Below are 16,359 nucleotides of genomic sequence, written 5' to 3'. Positions count from 1 at the left end.
TAAACTTGCATGTCATTTTGTCCTGTGAAAATAATTTGATTGAACTAATTATTTTGTGTATTTTGTGAACGTCTTGACTTTTCTATGTTTAGCTAAAGATTTAGTTATGTTCCCCCCAAAACCCCCCAATGTGAGTATAATTTGTGATTTCTTTATTGTTTTAAGATAATAAAATCGTTGAGTTTTGCTGCCGTACGTTCCCGTTTTGTGTATTGTCATGAATAAAGAAAAGTTTTCTTACTTATTTTCAATATCAAATTTATGCCGCTATCGCTACTATTCCTTTATATTTGTGCTGCTGCTGTGTTTTTGTCATTTGTGTTTTGTGTATAATTTTGTATATTCATTTTAAAGATTTTTAGTTTTTTCGTGCCGTTTTTTCGAATCTTTTTTCATAGGCGCTTCTTATAAGTGTGTGTTTTCACGCATGCATATTTTTCAGCTTTGGTGCACAGAAGAGGGCTCGTATGCAGAAAAGATCAGGCTGTGCTGAATTCTGTGCTAAATTCAGAATTCAAAATAAGGGCTTTGCAACCGAGTTGACCGAGGCTAAAAAATGTATTGGTTACATTTGCAAAAAAATTGCCACTTGTTGCGTCAAGAACAATCGAAGCAGTTTTGAAAAATCAATTTAATTGGCTGACCACTATGGAAATAATTACACTGAAGCCTCCTTTTTTTTCCTCAACAAATGGCTACAAGTAATAATCGTGGCCGCCCTAAAATTGATTTAGCTGAGTCTTCTAAAAGGACTAAACGCCGCCCAATAGCTCTGCTGTAAGAACACGATGAGTCTGCTGCAGCTTCTATTCTGCGCTCAGCCGACTTCCAACCGAATTTAAAGTCATCCGAAGCATATTTTGAAAAGGTTTATCGCTTCTAAAGGATACTGGATAAACAAAACACCAATATTTGCTGATCCGTGAGTTCGTAATTGCGAAGCTTCCTATAATTTAGGCATCAAATTATACTACGAGAAAATTTTTAAATTTAAAACATTGAGGTATCCGAAATCTAAATTAAATCATTTATACATATAATAATAATAATAATAATAATAATAATAATAATAATGATAATAATAATAATAATAATAATAATAATAATAATAATAATAATAATAATAATAATAATAATAATAATAATAATAATAACAATAATAATAATAATTATCTTTCAAGTAAAATATTTTAGCATGCTTTTAGGTGTATTTTTTGGTTGTTGCCTGTGGGCGTAAATATTATCGACCACGCCTATTTTTTACATTTTAACAATTCTTCAACTTTAAAGAACTTACAGTATCAATTACAATACTTTTGGCCGCGATTCCATACAAGCCCAACCAGTGTGCAATGGCCATATTAGAAACTAACAAAACGAAAAATGAAATTAAAAATCATAAATCAAAACTTTTTTTGGAAAAGGGGGAATGAAAATTTTGTACGGGTGTGTGAACCCAAACTTAGGCGGACGAAACGTGTAAACGTATGTAAGGCAATTGAGCCAATTAGGACATTGATATCATCGAGTGATGATATCAAAATGTGGGCGTGACCGGTTGGCGGCTTTAGGGCGTTAGTATGGGCGTGGCAGTTTTTTCTGGCAAATCGATACAAATTTACAAGTCTAATAAAATTACAAAAAAAATTTCGAAAAATGATTCAAAAATGTGGGCGTGGCAGTTATGGGCGGTCTTGGGGCGTTAGAGTGCTCGTGGAAATATGATTTTTGCAAATCGATAGAAATTTACAAGACCGATAAAAATATGAAAAATAGCAACTCACAAATCGTCTATTAGCTGTCAAAGCGAACGGTCGTGTTTTTTTTTTGCGTCCCGGTTTTTATTTTGTGTTTGTCAAACCAGCCGTGGTTTTTAATAATCTTCTTGAATTATCATATATTTAAACATAATTATTAAAGATCCGTTCGCTTCGCGAGTGATTCTTTTGTGATTTGTCCAGTAGTTTAAACAAATATACAAAGTATTTAGCATTTTTCGTCTTTGTGTTTTGTTTACTCTCCCTTTTTGTGCGTTGTTCGCAGTGGTGTTTGCTGTTTTTTTTGCATGCACATAGACTGCACTTTTCGCTCTCACTCTCTCTCTCTTTCACTCTCCCACACAAAATATAAATTTCTCAGCGTGCAGACTGCTCTCGTGCGGTTCTTTTAACAGCTCGCTTGAAAGTTTTGGTCTTGTGTTTTCGTGCACAGTGGTCTGATTTCAGTTAAACACGGAAACCGTAAATGTTGTCTGCTTTTATAAAAATTGTTGCCAGGTTATAAAACCTGAGCAGCCAAAAATGACTTGTTGGCTATGTGATAGAATGGTGCATACTAAGTGCGCTGATTTTAATGGCCGTACAAGTGATGACCTAGCAAAGGGTAAAAATCTAAATTACTGTTGTGATGCTTGCCTTGTGGTTGCGAACTAGATGAAATCGTTTATGCGCCAAACTAAAGGTGGCTTGAAAGAACTGATCAACAGTTTTGGCGAAGCTAGAGATAGTTTTCGTCGAGCCGATGATCTTCTTTCCGCGCTTAATTCACAGTTTAATGGCTGTAAGCTATTAGATGAATCTCCAAAGCGCAAAAAAGCCGCTGGTGGTAGACTGCCTAAGGCCCCGCAACCACGGGCAAATGATCAACAGGACTCCACAACTGATCAGCTGTCAATCGCAGCAAATCCACATATGCTGCTAAGATCGGCAGATTCGGAGCAATCCGATCAATCAGCTGTGGATGGACCCCACCCTGTGATTAATTCCGAATTGTCTGCACTGGTTTCTCAACCAGTGATTCCACCTGTCTCGATTAGTTTACCACCACAAGGTAACATTGAGTCCGGACTACCGGCACAAGTTGGCGCTTCAGAAATACAATCTGCAGGGCCAAAACCCCTCGCGGTGGTTCCACTAAAGGAACAAATTTTCGTTTCTCGGCTTTCCCCTGATCAAAAATCGTCGGATGTATTGTATATTGATAATATAAAAGTGGAAAAATTTAACTTCTCTTACGCTAGGGGCACATCATCTTTCAAGATAACTGTCCCAAACCAGCTCTTTTCGACCATATGTTCGGGTGATTTTTGGCCGGATAGTATGGTGGTAAAAAAGTTTGAAGCTAAGATCAAAAATAAGAAAAAGGTGCCCGTGGGAATTAAACTTCCCTCACGTGGCCAGACCACTGCACCATCCGCCTCTTCATCTTCTTCCTCTTCGAAAAACTAACTACAAAACTTACTATCTCCTATCAAAATGTTAGAGGCTTGCGTAGCAAATTAATCAAATTGTATTGTTATAGTCTTTCATTTGCATCCCATATTATAGTGCTCACAGAGACTTGGTTAAAGCCAGAGATACTTAACTCCGAAGTCTTCCCAGGTATGTACACTATATATAGGTTTGACCATCCCTCCAGACGGGGAGGTGGAGTCTTAATTGCGGTTAGATCTACCCTCGCGTCGGCGGAGTTACTTTTGGACGATTCCCGTAACTCGGAATTCTTATGTGTAAAGCTGTCTTTTTCCGACAGATCAGTTTATATTACGTGCTCGTATATTCCGCCATCTTCTGAATTCCCAGAATATCAGAATCATCTGTCCGCTATCCAGTCCATCTTGAATAAACTTTCTGACAGGGACCAATTGGTAGTTCTAGGTGACTTTAATATACCTGACACAATGTGGTCCCCGGAAAAACAATCGAATATCCTTCTCCCTTTAGCACAACATGACTTTATTAACGGCTTGCTCGACTTATCGCTGTCGCAAGTTAATTATATTCCAAATTCTCTTGGTCGACTTTTGTATCTATGTTTTGTAACAAGTCCTGAAAGTGTGTTTCTGTCCAGGGTAGTACCTCTTACTCAACCTGAAGATCCATATCATCCTACTTTCGAGGTGGCAATCGACTTAGGTACGGTATTAAAAGTAAATTCAGAGAAGTCAACAAAGCGAATTCCGTTTTCGCAAGGCAAGTTTTCGGAGGCTAAACAATTTTATAACTGGCTTTAATTGGTCCGATCTTTACTCCTGCAACATAATGGCGGATGCGATTAATATGTTTTATACCGCAATTAAATCATTTTTTGACTATTGTGTTCCGATGTACTATCCGTCAATCTCTAAACCTCCTTAGTTTCATAAAGAGTTGAAACACCTAAGAAATGTAAAGTCCCGACTATATGTAATTTAAAAATACCGGTTCTCAGTCCATCCTTGGTAAATATTTAAGCGCTCGGTTAAACAAGCCTCTACTGAAACTGTTTACCTTATCTTTGGAATCTTCACAATTCCCTCATATATGGAAGGAGTCCTTTGTGATTCCTCTTCACAAAAAAGGGAGCAAACTGGATGCAAGCAATTACAGAGGAATCTCTAAATTGTCGGCTATCCCAAAACTTTTCGAAAATGTTATCACTCCTCATTTGCAGCACCTTTGTAGATCAATCATATCACCATGTCAACACGGTTTTATGAAACGCAGATCTACAACCACTAACCTCTTGGAGCTAACTTCTTTCGTAATACAGGGTTTCAAAAATAATCTTCAAACATATGTCATCTAAACTGATTTTAGTAAAGCATTTGACTCTGTTAATCATTACCTTCTAATAAGAAAACTTGATCTTATAGGTTTCCCTGTTGATCTTCTAAATTGGATTTCAAGATATCTGAATGGCAGGACACAACAAGTCCTCTTTAAAAATTCTTTATCTTCTATTCTCCGAGTCACATCCGGTGTCCCACAAAGGAGCCATCTTGGTCCGCTTCTTTTTACCTTATTCATTAACGACCTCCCCTTAATAATAAAACATTCGCGTGTACTTATGTACGCAGTCGATGTTAAATTATGCCTCCAGTACAAGGACACTCCTTGCCATTTGGACTTACAATCCGATTTAGACCGATTTCAAATATGGTGCCGTGATAACATATTAGACTTAAATGGCTCCAAGTGTAAAGTTATGACCTTTTGTCGTGCCAACCCAATACACACGACCTACACCTACACTCTTGATGTTCTTCTGGACCCAAAACTAAAATTTTCTGACCATATTTCGTCTATTGTCAATAAGGCCAGAGGTGTGCTTGGTTTTATAAAAAGGTGGTCTAAGGAATTTGATTATCCTTACTTGACTAAAACCTTATTTATTTCGTTAGTCCGTCCGATTCTCGAGTACGGATCACCTGTTTGGAGTCCACAATACGCAGTCCACTCGGACCGCATTGAATCGGTCAAAAAAAACTTACTTTTTGCCTTGCGGCGCCTAAATTGGGATGCAAACCGTATATTACCTCCTTATTTCAGTAGACTACTTTTAATTAATTTACTGTCCCTAGCTAACCGTAGAACTATGCTTGGAGCAGTCTTTATTTGTAAGCTTATTCGTGGTGATGTTGAGAGTCCCGACTTGATTAGTCGGCTTATCTTCTCGGTTCCAAGTAGATTCACTAGAAACTATATACCCCTTATCTTAAATCATTGTAGATCTAATTATGAGTTGCATGACCCTTACAGAGTTTTATGTTCTGACTATAATAGACTTTATCCTATTATCTTTAATCTTGACTCTCTGCCGCTATTAAAGCAATCGATTTTATCTTTTCTATTACATAATTAGATCCTACTAACACTAATATTTAACATAGTTATTTCACATTATATTAATTTCCTCGTTCCTGTTCTCTTTTTTATATCGCGTCTATATCTTCTCGCGAATCGAGCCGTACGATACACGGCAGCGCCCCTCGGTCGGTTTGTCGGGAGGTGTGGCCGTGGGACCCGTGCAAAAAAAAAAAATTTCAAGTGTGAGCGTGACAGCTTTGTGCGGTTTGTAGGGCATGGGCGTGGCAACATAGCTCAACAATTTTACGCTGTGTCTTTGTTTCTGGAAACTGTATGCTTTATCTCAATCTTCTACTATGAGCAAAGCGAAAAGACGGCAGAGAGAGAGAGCTTTGCGAGAAACAAGCTACATTGATCTCTTTTAGTTATTGATGTGAACGTAATGGGTTCGGACGAGGATCAAGGGCAACTATTACCTTTCTGTTAAAAAAAAACTGGTGGCCACCTCTTTAACTGCAATAGAAATGAAAAAGGGGAATTCAATAATTTATGATTATGGATAATGTTGATCACAAAAAAATAATAGAGTAAATTGTCTTTTTTGGAATATATTATATTTATTATGTTCGATATATCCAAAAATTCATCTAATTCAAAACACGTAAGACCTCGAAAGGTTTATTTTAAAGAGTTTAAATCCTTTTCACACGTCCTATAAGCGATGCCCATTCCAAATCCAGCACCGAGCCATACAGGCCATGCTCGTCTCTTTAAAATTAAGAAAGATACAGCAGATCCAATAATAACGCCTCCACCTGGAAAAAGTGACATTTTATTTACCAAATTTTAAATGAATGATTGAATCCTATTAGTCTGTTTTAGAACCATTTGCATCCTTAGCGCGTAGAATAGAACATTGCACTAAAAGCCCACTCGCAACTTCAACAAAGAGCTTTTGTTTTAATCTCATTCGTGCTGGTTAATAAAACTGCCGTTATTTTATAAGCTAGCTGTCAGAAATCATTTTTTAGAAGTGGGTGTGTGTCAGGGTGGCCAAAATGCTTTTTCCGTATCGATAGAAATTTGCAGAATGTTAACACATTCTTCTTAATTTACGGGTGTGAGAGTTTTGGGCGGTTTGTGGCCGTGGCAAAAAGTTACTTGGCAAGTCGAAAAAATTATAAAATTTTAAATTTAAAAAAAAATTCTAAAGGGCGTTACAGAAAGGTAAAAAATGTTTTAGGTATGTTTGGAAAGGCAAATATTAAAATCAAAAAATTTCAACACATTTTTAGAAATTGTGGTTGTGGCAGTATTGGGTGGTTTGTTGAACTCAAAGAAGATGGGGTCGAAAAATCGAAATTTGAAAACTGGAATCGTTTGCCCGTGGTTGCCAACCAATTAGTTTTTTTTTGCCCACCTCCAGTTTTCGAGATCTAAATTTTCAAAAAAGTTCGAAAATCAAAAAGTTGACTTTTACAAAATGTTGTTTTTTAAATCGCATAAATATCGTTTTCCCACGTTTGTCCATCCTTTAGAATTTGGAGAAAATATATATATATTAGGAAATATAGGACAGTATATTATAAATTCATTTAAGACATTATATATGTACATAAATTAATATGCACATATGTACATCAACAAGAAAATTCTTGAAAAAAAAATTCTTGACTAATTTTAAAGGATAGGCAAATAATAACAACGAATTTTAAAGGATGGACAAACAATCAAATCTAATTTTAAAGGATGGGTAAATGATGAAAACCATTTTTAAAGGATGGGGAAATGTTTTTAATTGAAAAAAAAAATGTTAAGAGGGCCAACGAAATAAATTATTTGTAAGAGTGGGAAACGATAAAATTTTTTTTATTATTTTAAAAGGTGGCAAACCGTTCTTTATTGAAAATATTGATTTATTAGAGGTGGGCTGACGAAATTAGTTACTTTTAAAGGTGGGCGAACGATAAATTTTTTTAACAGGTTTTTTTTAAGGTTGGACACACGGTAAAAACCCATTTAATAATGGTTGGCAAACGTTTTTAAATGATATTTTCTTTTAGGAGATGGTCAAACGTTATATTTTCTGAGTAGACCGATGTCTACTTTAATGTCTTATATTTTCTATGGAATAGAATTATTCAAAATTCTAAAGAGTGGGTAAACGATGTTATTGCGATTAAAAAAATAATTTTTGAATAAAGTCAGCTTTTTTATTTTTGAAATTTTTTCTAACCTTTTCGAAAATTCATATCTCGAAAACTGGAAGTGGGCAAAAAACTAATTATTGGGCAAACGATTCCAGCTTTCAAATTTCCAAAATTCAAGATTTCCCCAGCTTCTGTGAGCTGGCTTGTGGGCGTTTGAATGACTCCAAACGAAAAGCAATCATCCTTGGAAATTCCACAGCTGATTGATTTATGAAAAAAAAGAACAGTATGAAAATTAATGAATTGGTGAGGAGTCCAATGTGCAGGAAATTATTCAAAGGTTCCGAGCTTAAAAGTTTTTCACAAGACTGAACTGGGAAAGAAGTGTAATACACCGCACAACAAAATGTACATAAGGCTTTATAAGGCTTTTTAAGGCTTTATAAGTCTTAAAAGCAATGAGTAGCATAATATATACCAAAGAATATTTTACAAAATCAGGCTAAAAAAATTGAAGAAAGTTGCAAATTTGTTGACCAAACCGTTTTAAAACAAAATGCTGAGAAATTAAAGAAATATATTAAAGAAATTTAGGAAACTTTGCCTTTTACCAAAACAACTCGTTTCCTAAGAGCCTGCAATTTGGTATAGAAAGCAAGGATTTGCAACGAAATATGAAAATAGTTATTTGCATAATTTATCAACAATTGATATAAATAATTATTTTTGATATATTCTAGTTATAAATATAAATATTCTATATTTCGCATATTCGGGTGTCTGTTGAAGCACGTTTCTGAAATCCACGAATGTTATGCTTAAGCAAACAAATTTAATTTAATAAATTGTTTTTAGTTTGCAAGTTCTAAACAATACACTTCAAGTGTAATACTTATGTACTCATGCCTAGCCAAATGATTTATAATTTCATATATCCTATGCTCGGGTATTAAAAATGGTATTAAATGCCATTTGAAATTCCGTTTGATCTTGCTTTTACAAATTGATATGTACATATGTCAATATGCAAGTACCACGGTTTAAACAAATTGTTACGTAAATGTTCATACTCACATCCTTTTATTACAACATCAGAAACGCAATGATCTAATCTCTTACATATTTTTTCCTCGAAAATGTTATCGTGAGAAGTCATTTTTATTGCTGAAACGACGTTGAAATGGCTAAAACAATTATTAACGTAAAAATACAGTAGTCGCGTATTGGCCAATGGGGAATAGTAGCACTTTGTAAATATCGATGTGCGTCAAGCTAGCGTCGATAAGTTCCCGACGATTAAGAAACTATTGAGAAAGAAACACGGATTAATACCATAATCTCGCAGAGCATTGACGAAGACATTAACGGCTGTATATATCACTACATTCTTATTAATTACGAACAGCCGCAAACCTAATCGGTCTTGTATATCATGTATTAATATACCTTAGTTGATATGTATCATAATTAGGTATAGTTCGAAAATAAAAATAAAATTTTTATATTTAATCCATGACGATCCATGCCATAGGAACATTCAGAAAAATGTTTTTAATAAGAAAATTCTTGTTTTTTCGGGTAGACTATTTGTTTGACAACATTAATTTTGGTTATGATTTTAAAAACCATTTGAACAATGGGAAAATTAATTGCAAACAATAACAAAAGTTTTACATTCCCCGTTTATTATGCTGTATAATATTCGTAATGACGTAACTATCATTCCTACTAGTCTTCAGTGTTTACTTAATTTTGGGCATACTCGCCAAATTAAATAGCCAAATAGTTAAGAAAAAACTTTCCACACTTTTCCAGAAAGTTTAGGAATTTAACAGTAAAAAAGGAAAAAACATGTCCCGCACAGCTGAATTAACAATACGAATGCTAAATATTACTGCGTTCCTAGAGCGCTGTATCTTAAAGATTTTTCTATAATAACTGATCATAAAAAGCCATATTAATATATGCTCAACAGTTTTCGAGGGAACAATATTTTTCAATTCTTTTCACACTTAGCTTAAACAATAACCAAAACGATATCCACTAATAATTTATACCTGTCACTCAGAAAGTAGTTCTCGGAAAATGTCTTTTTTAGTGCAATCTCTCGAAAGAAGTGAAAGTGAGAGCGAAGAGAGTTGCCAGCTCAAGCGATACAGCGAGGGCAAAGCGAGAGATCAGTTTACAACCAGCTTTATAGAGAGCTGAAAAAACATAGATGGTCGGCAATATCGATGGTTTTGTAAGAAAACATTCGATAGTATCGATAGTTTAAAAAAAAAATTGAACCATATTTAACGTGAACCGAAGTTCATATACCCTGCCCTTTCGAAAAATGCAGAAGGGCTTGAAAAGGAATTAAACTGAATTTTTTAAGCAAAAACATAAACGTTTTATTTGCTTCAATGCAAAATATTTTTTAAATTAAGACAGTATTCAAAATATTTAGTAATAACAAAATAATGTTGTTTTATATTCATAATAAGACAACAAGAGATCATTGTTTCTGGTTTTTGTTCACAAATAGTAGCATGTCTACTACTTTTGGTTCAGATACAATCTGAACAGCTTTACTAAAGCTTCAGATTCTGTTGAACTGGCCGGAATGCACAGGTACTTTTTACAAAGTTTGGTTATTGGCTTCAGACTCTTACTGTTTGCCGGAAAAGAGATAAATTCATGAATATTTAATTTAAAAAGTAAAATTATATTCTTACCATCCAAAAAGCAAGGGGATCCTTATCCTCCGACTCATTAGGTCTCTCAAAATACGTCCTCAAGAGCATTATTGAGTCTGCTCTGTTTGAGTGTTTGCATTAAAAGTACTTACTTTTCAAGTTTTTATCCATCTCCAACCTCTTCCAACACCACCAATCTTATCAAATAGTTATTTTTTTCTATAATCTGAAAAAGAAAATAATTTCCATTCCGTATAAAATTTACCAAACTTACATGTTTCTCTCGCTGTATCAAAGTGTTAGTGACGCCAGTGCCGAAAAACCATCGATTGTTTTCGAAAAGCATCGATGGCTTGAAATAACTTAAAACCATCGATAGTGCCATCGATGGACAGACGGCGTCTGTCCGTATGAACGTCGAGATCTTAAGAACTATAAAAGCTAGAAGGTTGAGATTACAGATTCTAGAGACAATATTATATACTTTATTTTTTTCATACATTTTAGGCTTGTAAATATCTATCGATTTGTCAATACACTTTTTTCCACGACCACTCTAACGCCATAAAACCGCCCAAAGCTGCCACGGTCACATTTTTGAACCTTTTTCGATATTTTTTCATAATTTTATTAGACCTGTAAGTTTCTATCAGTTTGCCAAAAAACTTTTTGTCACGTCCACTCTAACGCCCTAAAGATTTGTTTGATGTTGATTATTTTAATAATACAAATTTTTATTATGTTCTAGCAAATAACAAAGCTAAGATTTTCATATGGAGAATGAATATGTCACTATATATATGTACATATATTCTTCGTTATATTTTAAGATTAATTCAAATAGTGTTATCCAATTTTTATTTTATTTTGTTGTTAACCTCTTTCAGACAATTCATTTTATTGATAAAAATAAAATTTTTAATGGTTATTGTTATTTATAAATTAAGAAAACTTTTCAGCGGCGAGTATAAGCCTTGTTTTTGATGCACAAAGACAAGAGCCCTTTGAACAGTTGTGTCCTTTTGTCAAAGACACTAGAATAACAAGATGCGTAACGCCATACGATTTTTTGGCACGCGATTTTTTGGCCGTGGCTCTAGAGGTGGCTCCAGGCTCTCTCGAGTTTTTGTTCGAGAGAGAAAGAGAGGAGAGCGCTACAGCAAACAGCTCTTTTCTACGCATACAGTGATAGCAGACAACTGTATGTGTGCACACGTATGCTCTTGCATTGTAAATTTGCAAAATATGCCCTTCACCTTAGAAGTTCGTTGACTTTAAATATATATAATTTGTTAACAATTGGCTCCATGCGAAAAATTCTTGTTTTGCATTGCCTTAACGTTATTATTATTTAAATAAAGCTAGGAAATAGTAATAGCCGAATCATAATATCCTAAAAGAAATTTTAAAATGACTTCATAGTAGAATATTTGTTATAAGAGTATTCAGCGTGCGACGTGTGAAAAATTAATAAGGCAATGATTGTCGAGTGCTTGTGTCCGCACTTAGTATCTCCAGATATGACTTTTGCAATTAACATTAAATTCAGTTGTTTTTCAGTTTCATATTTTTTTTGTCTATCGAATTTGATATTTTTTAAAAGCGCGCACTTTTGGGTGGGAAGAAAAAGGTCTAATAAATATAGGAACCCTTACAATTGTAATGGCCTCCCCGTGGAGTTCCCTGGGTACCGATTACTACATATATTACACATATTAAATTAACATAACATAATATAAATAAATATAAATATGTAAACGGTAGCTAATTCGAGCGGCGATTTTAACCAACGAATTTAAAAAACTTTAAAATTATAATAGTCACGGCGTGAATTTTTAATTATTATTTTAGTTCATCATATTGCTTCGAAATTGGCAAAAACTCCAAATATGTTAATTCGTTTCTTCGATCAGAATTGATTTCGGGCAGAAAATCGTCTTCTAGCACAACACGCACACATATACGCGTTCTCGTCTATTGTTTTTACTCACACAAGCAAGCAAATTCTATTTTTAGATTTCTTACGCTGTCAGCGCAAGCGAGCGGACAGAGAGCAATTTTGGACGTCACCAAAAAAGTGGCTGCATAGTGCCAAACGCATCTTGTTATTCTAGTGGCTTCGATTTTACTCTATGAGTAACGGCAGAGTTGCAGATTTTTGTCTGCTACCTCAATAATTTTATTGTCAATAAGAAAAAACTTTTTTATAGCAAATAAGAATAAATTTATCGGACACATGGCCTTCGAGCATTGATTGATTTTTTTTTTATTTATACTTTATTAAGGCATACGGTGTAGCTGAAAAACCCCTTTGTCACCTTGGTCTCTATTAATTATATTTTTTAATTTTTTTTTATTTATACTTTATTAAGGCATACGGGGTAGCTGAAAAACCCCTTTGTCACCTTGGTCTCTATTAATCCGCCCTTGCAGGTCCGCCGGCTAACAAGAGTTACCTGTACAAAACAATAATACAAATATAACAATTAACATTATAACAATTATGAGATCATCATCATCTCCTGATTCTCGTCAAGAGGGACCGTATAATGAGGTCCTTCGGCTGTCTCCTGTGGAGCCTTCTGGACAGTGCCTTGGCTAGGCGATTTCTGTGGCGCTCTAGCCTGTCGTGGTACCGGCTAGAGTGCATGTTTATTGCCTCAAAGACAGTGGCTAGCTTATGGTCTTTGTGCAGGGTTGAGTTCCTTACGTACCATTCGCAGCCGGTAATTGTCCTGGCGATTTTGTTTTGGGCAGCCTGAATGCGGCGAATTTACCTGTCGCAAGCCAAGCCCCAAATCTGACAACCATACTTCCATATTGGCGCTATAATTTGCTTGTAAGTCGTCACCTTGTTGAAGAGTGGCAATTTACTTCGCGAATTAATTAGCCAGAAGTGCTTTGTCGCTGCTGCACGTATACGCACTCTCATCGCACTCACTTGCTTGGAGAAGTTGACTCTCCGATTACACCAAGATATTTGGCTGTATTGGACTGTGGGACAGGGGTGCCATCGATGAGAACAACCGGTGGTGTTTTTCTTTTCAGCGTGTAGCACCATTCACCATTGATGCCAATGTTCCAGCGTTTTTCCCATTCCGAAAATGTTGATGCGAAGTCCTGGATCCCGTCAGCAGCATCCTGTTCGCAGCAAGACCTGGAGGTGACACACACGTCGTCAGCAAATGTGGCCAACATTGACGTCCCGGGTAGGCTATCGTCTGGCCGAAGCATGTCGTAGCTGTACAGACTGTAAAGCAGCGGGCCAAGTACACTTCCCTGCTGCCACATTATGCTCATTTGACAGGGCCGAGTGGAATTGTACCGCAAATCTTCTCTTTTCGAGATACGACCTCAGGAGGCCGAAGTATGGTGCAGGCAGCGTATTCATAATTTTAAGCAGGATACCGGAGTGCCACACACGATCGAACGCCTCACGTACATCCAGAAAGAGTGCAGTACTCCTTGTTTTCGAAAGCCGATAGGATTTGCTCGACCACTCGGTGTAGTTGTTCTACCGTACAGTGTCCAGCACGAAAACCAAACTGATCATTGGGCAGGATACCCTTCGCTTCCATAATCCTGACCATCCGAGCAGCAATCAGTCTCTCAAACATCTTCGAAATCGAACGGAGGAGACTGATTGGCTGGTAGGACCCAGGGTTCTTTTCAGGCTTTCCAGGTTTGTGAATCATGGAAATAATACCGAGCTTCCACTGTGGAGGGAAGTATTGCAGACTCACCATAGCGTTGAATAACAACGTATTGTAGAGGATCGCAGATCTCGGTAGTGCCTTTAGGGTGGAGTTGCAGATAGTATCATGCCCTGCATCTTTTTTTGGGGTTTTGTTTGGCGATGATGTCAGCAATCTCGCTGGGGGTGATCGGTTGCATCGGCAAGTCCATTTGGAGCGCTTGGGCGGCTGGTCGTGAATCGCGTCAACATCCTGGGGACTGGCGAGGTTCAGAGGCTGGAATCGCTCCGCGAGGTGAACAGCAAACACTTCGGTTTGCTCTTAATCAGTCTATTATACTATTATCAGCCAATGGCGCTTTCCTTGCACAGCGCCTTTTGATAGCGCGAGTAGCATTCCATAGCGAGTGCGTCACATCACATTCTTTACCAGTGCTTGCAAGCCTGTCATCAAACCAAGCTGATTTATGATGATGTAAAACACACTTTGTTCTGTTTCAATCCGCTTTGTACAGCGGGTGGCGAGACCTCATCCATATTTTGCGTAAACGCCTCTTCTCAGCTATAAGGAGCAGAATATCTCTGGTGATCGGGATTTTATCTGCTGTGGACCTCTGCACCGGGCTAGGAGTTCCCATTCTGGCTGCAGCCTTGATATTATGGGTGAGAGTGTCAACAGCTTCTTCTAGGTCCCTTTCTGAATTTATTGCCGTACTCAGGTTCAGAGAGGACTCAAGATGCTCATGGAATCGTGCCAGGTCAGTGTACCTACAGATTAGTCGCTCCATCTTGGGATAAGCAGTAGCTGTTGCATCTAGTGTGATTATAAGTGGTAGGTGGTCGGAGCTGAGCTCAGCAACGGACCGTAACTCAGCAAGCATGTCCAGTATGCCCCTGCTGACAGCAAAATCGCTATAGCCTGGGGAGCCTCTACTGCCGTGCGGGAATCTTGTAGGACCTCCGGTTGCTAGGGAGCTCATATCTGAGCTTAGGACCAGATTCGCTAGCGCTCGCCCTTTTCGATTGCATCTCCCCGCTCCCCATAGCCAGTGGGATGCATTCCAGTCGCCCGCGACGAGGAGTTTGTAACATTGTTGATCCAGAATGCATTTAAATTCATCCGTATTCCATATGAAATTGATAAAAAAAATTGATAGGACCATGACCCGTCTCGATGCCTGCAGATGCCAGTTGCACCTTGTGAGTGGCTATTAATGAAAGAGGGAAGTGGACTAGGCTGGATTTGACCAGGATCGCAGCACCACCTTTGGCGTTACCGTCGCTTGGGTCGTTGGCAGTATAGGACTTAAATTACCTTACAATGAGTCTCGCTGAGCAGCAGGACATCGATCTCGTAGCGCAAACATACTAGAATAAGATGCGTAACGGCCATACATCGGTTTGGCACTATGCAGCCACTTTTTTGGTGAAGGCCAAATTTGCTCTCTTTCCGCTCGCTTACGCTGAGAGCATAAGAAATCTAAAATTAGAATTTGATTGCTTGTGTGAGTAAAAACAAGAGACGAGAACGCGTATATGTCTGCGTGTTGTGCTAGAAGACGATTTTCGGGCCGAAATCAATTCTGATCGCCGAAACGAATTTACATATTTGGAGTTGTGGCCAATTTCGTAGCAATATGATGATATGAAATAATAATTAAAAATTCACGCCCTGGCTATTATAAACTTTTATAAGTTTGTTTACCAATTTAAAGTCAACGAACTTCTAAGGTGAAGGGCATATTTTGTCAAATTTACAATGCATAAGCATACGTGTGCACACATACAGTTGTCTGCTCTCCGCTCTTTCCCTCTCGAACAAAAACTCGAGAGAGCCTGGAGCCACCTCTAGAGCCACGGCCAAAAAATCGTATGGCGTTACGCATCTTGTTATTCTAGTGTCTTTGTCCGAACCCATTACGTTAGCTCTCACTCTTCCATCTTCTCGCTTTGCTAATAGCTTCTCGCTTCGCTTCTCGAGCGCATTCTGCCGTCAGCCTAAAAGCTAGAAGATTGAGATTAAGCATACAGTTTCCAAAGACAAAGACGTAGCGCAAAATTGTTGCCACGCCCACTCGAAAGCGCACACTTTTGAAAAATGGGTTGATATTTTTCACATTTATATTGGTCTTGTTTATTGTCTCAATTACCTGACATACGTTTACACGCATTGTCTGAATTAGTTTGGGTTGACACTCCCATACAAAATTTGTATTCCTTCTTTTCAAAATTGATTTGATATATGATTTTGAATTTCATATTTAGCTTTG

At 37.1% G+C, this 16,359-nt stretch overlaps 1 protein-coding gene across 1 annotated transcript; it reads right to left on the bottom strand.

Moving 5' to 3' along the window:
- Nucleotides 1-6,171: 6,171 nt before the first annotated feature.
- On the bottom strand, nt 6,172-8,963 carry LOC116801584 (MICOS complex subunit Mic10). Its single transcript, XM_032722089.1, has 2 exons — nt 8,792-8,963; nt 6,172-6,382 (listed from the first exon to the last, which is right to left on the bottom strand). The coding sequence occupies exons 1-2, from the start codon at nt 8,871-8,873 to the stop codon at nt 6,246-6,248; spliced, it is 219 nt and encodes a 72-aa protein (XP_032577980.1). The 5' UTR covers nt 8,874-8,963; the 3' UTR covers nt 6,172-6,245.
- Nucleotides 8,964-16,359: the final 7,396 nt, after the last annotated feature.

This window comes from Drosophila sechellia, chromosome 3R (assembly GCF_004382195.2).
Source record: "Drosophila sechellia strain sech25 chromosome 3R, ASM438219v1, whole genome shotgun sequence".
NCBI classification, from domain to species: Eukaryota; Metazoa; Arthropoda; class Insecta; order Diptera; family Drosophilidae; genus Drosophila; species Drosophila sechellia.
This window is presented reverse-complemented; position numbering and strand designations above follow the sequence as displayed.

Excerpts from the sequence above, each read along its gene's own strand:
- LOC116801584 (XM_032722089.1), bottom strand. The coding sequence starts at position 8,873 with ATGACTTCTCACGATAACATTTTCGAGGAAAAAATATGTAAGAGATTA. Across the intron at positions 6,383-8,791 it reads TGATGTTGTAATAAAAGGAT|GTGGAGGCGTTATTATTGGA; the intron begins GTGAGTATGAAC and ends CACTTTTTCCAG.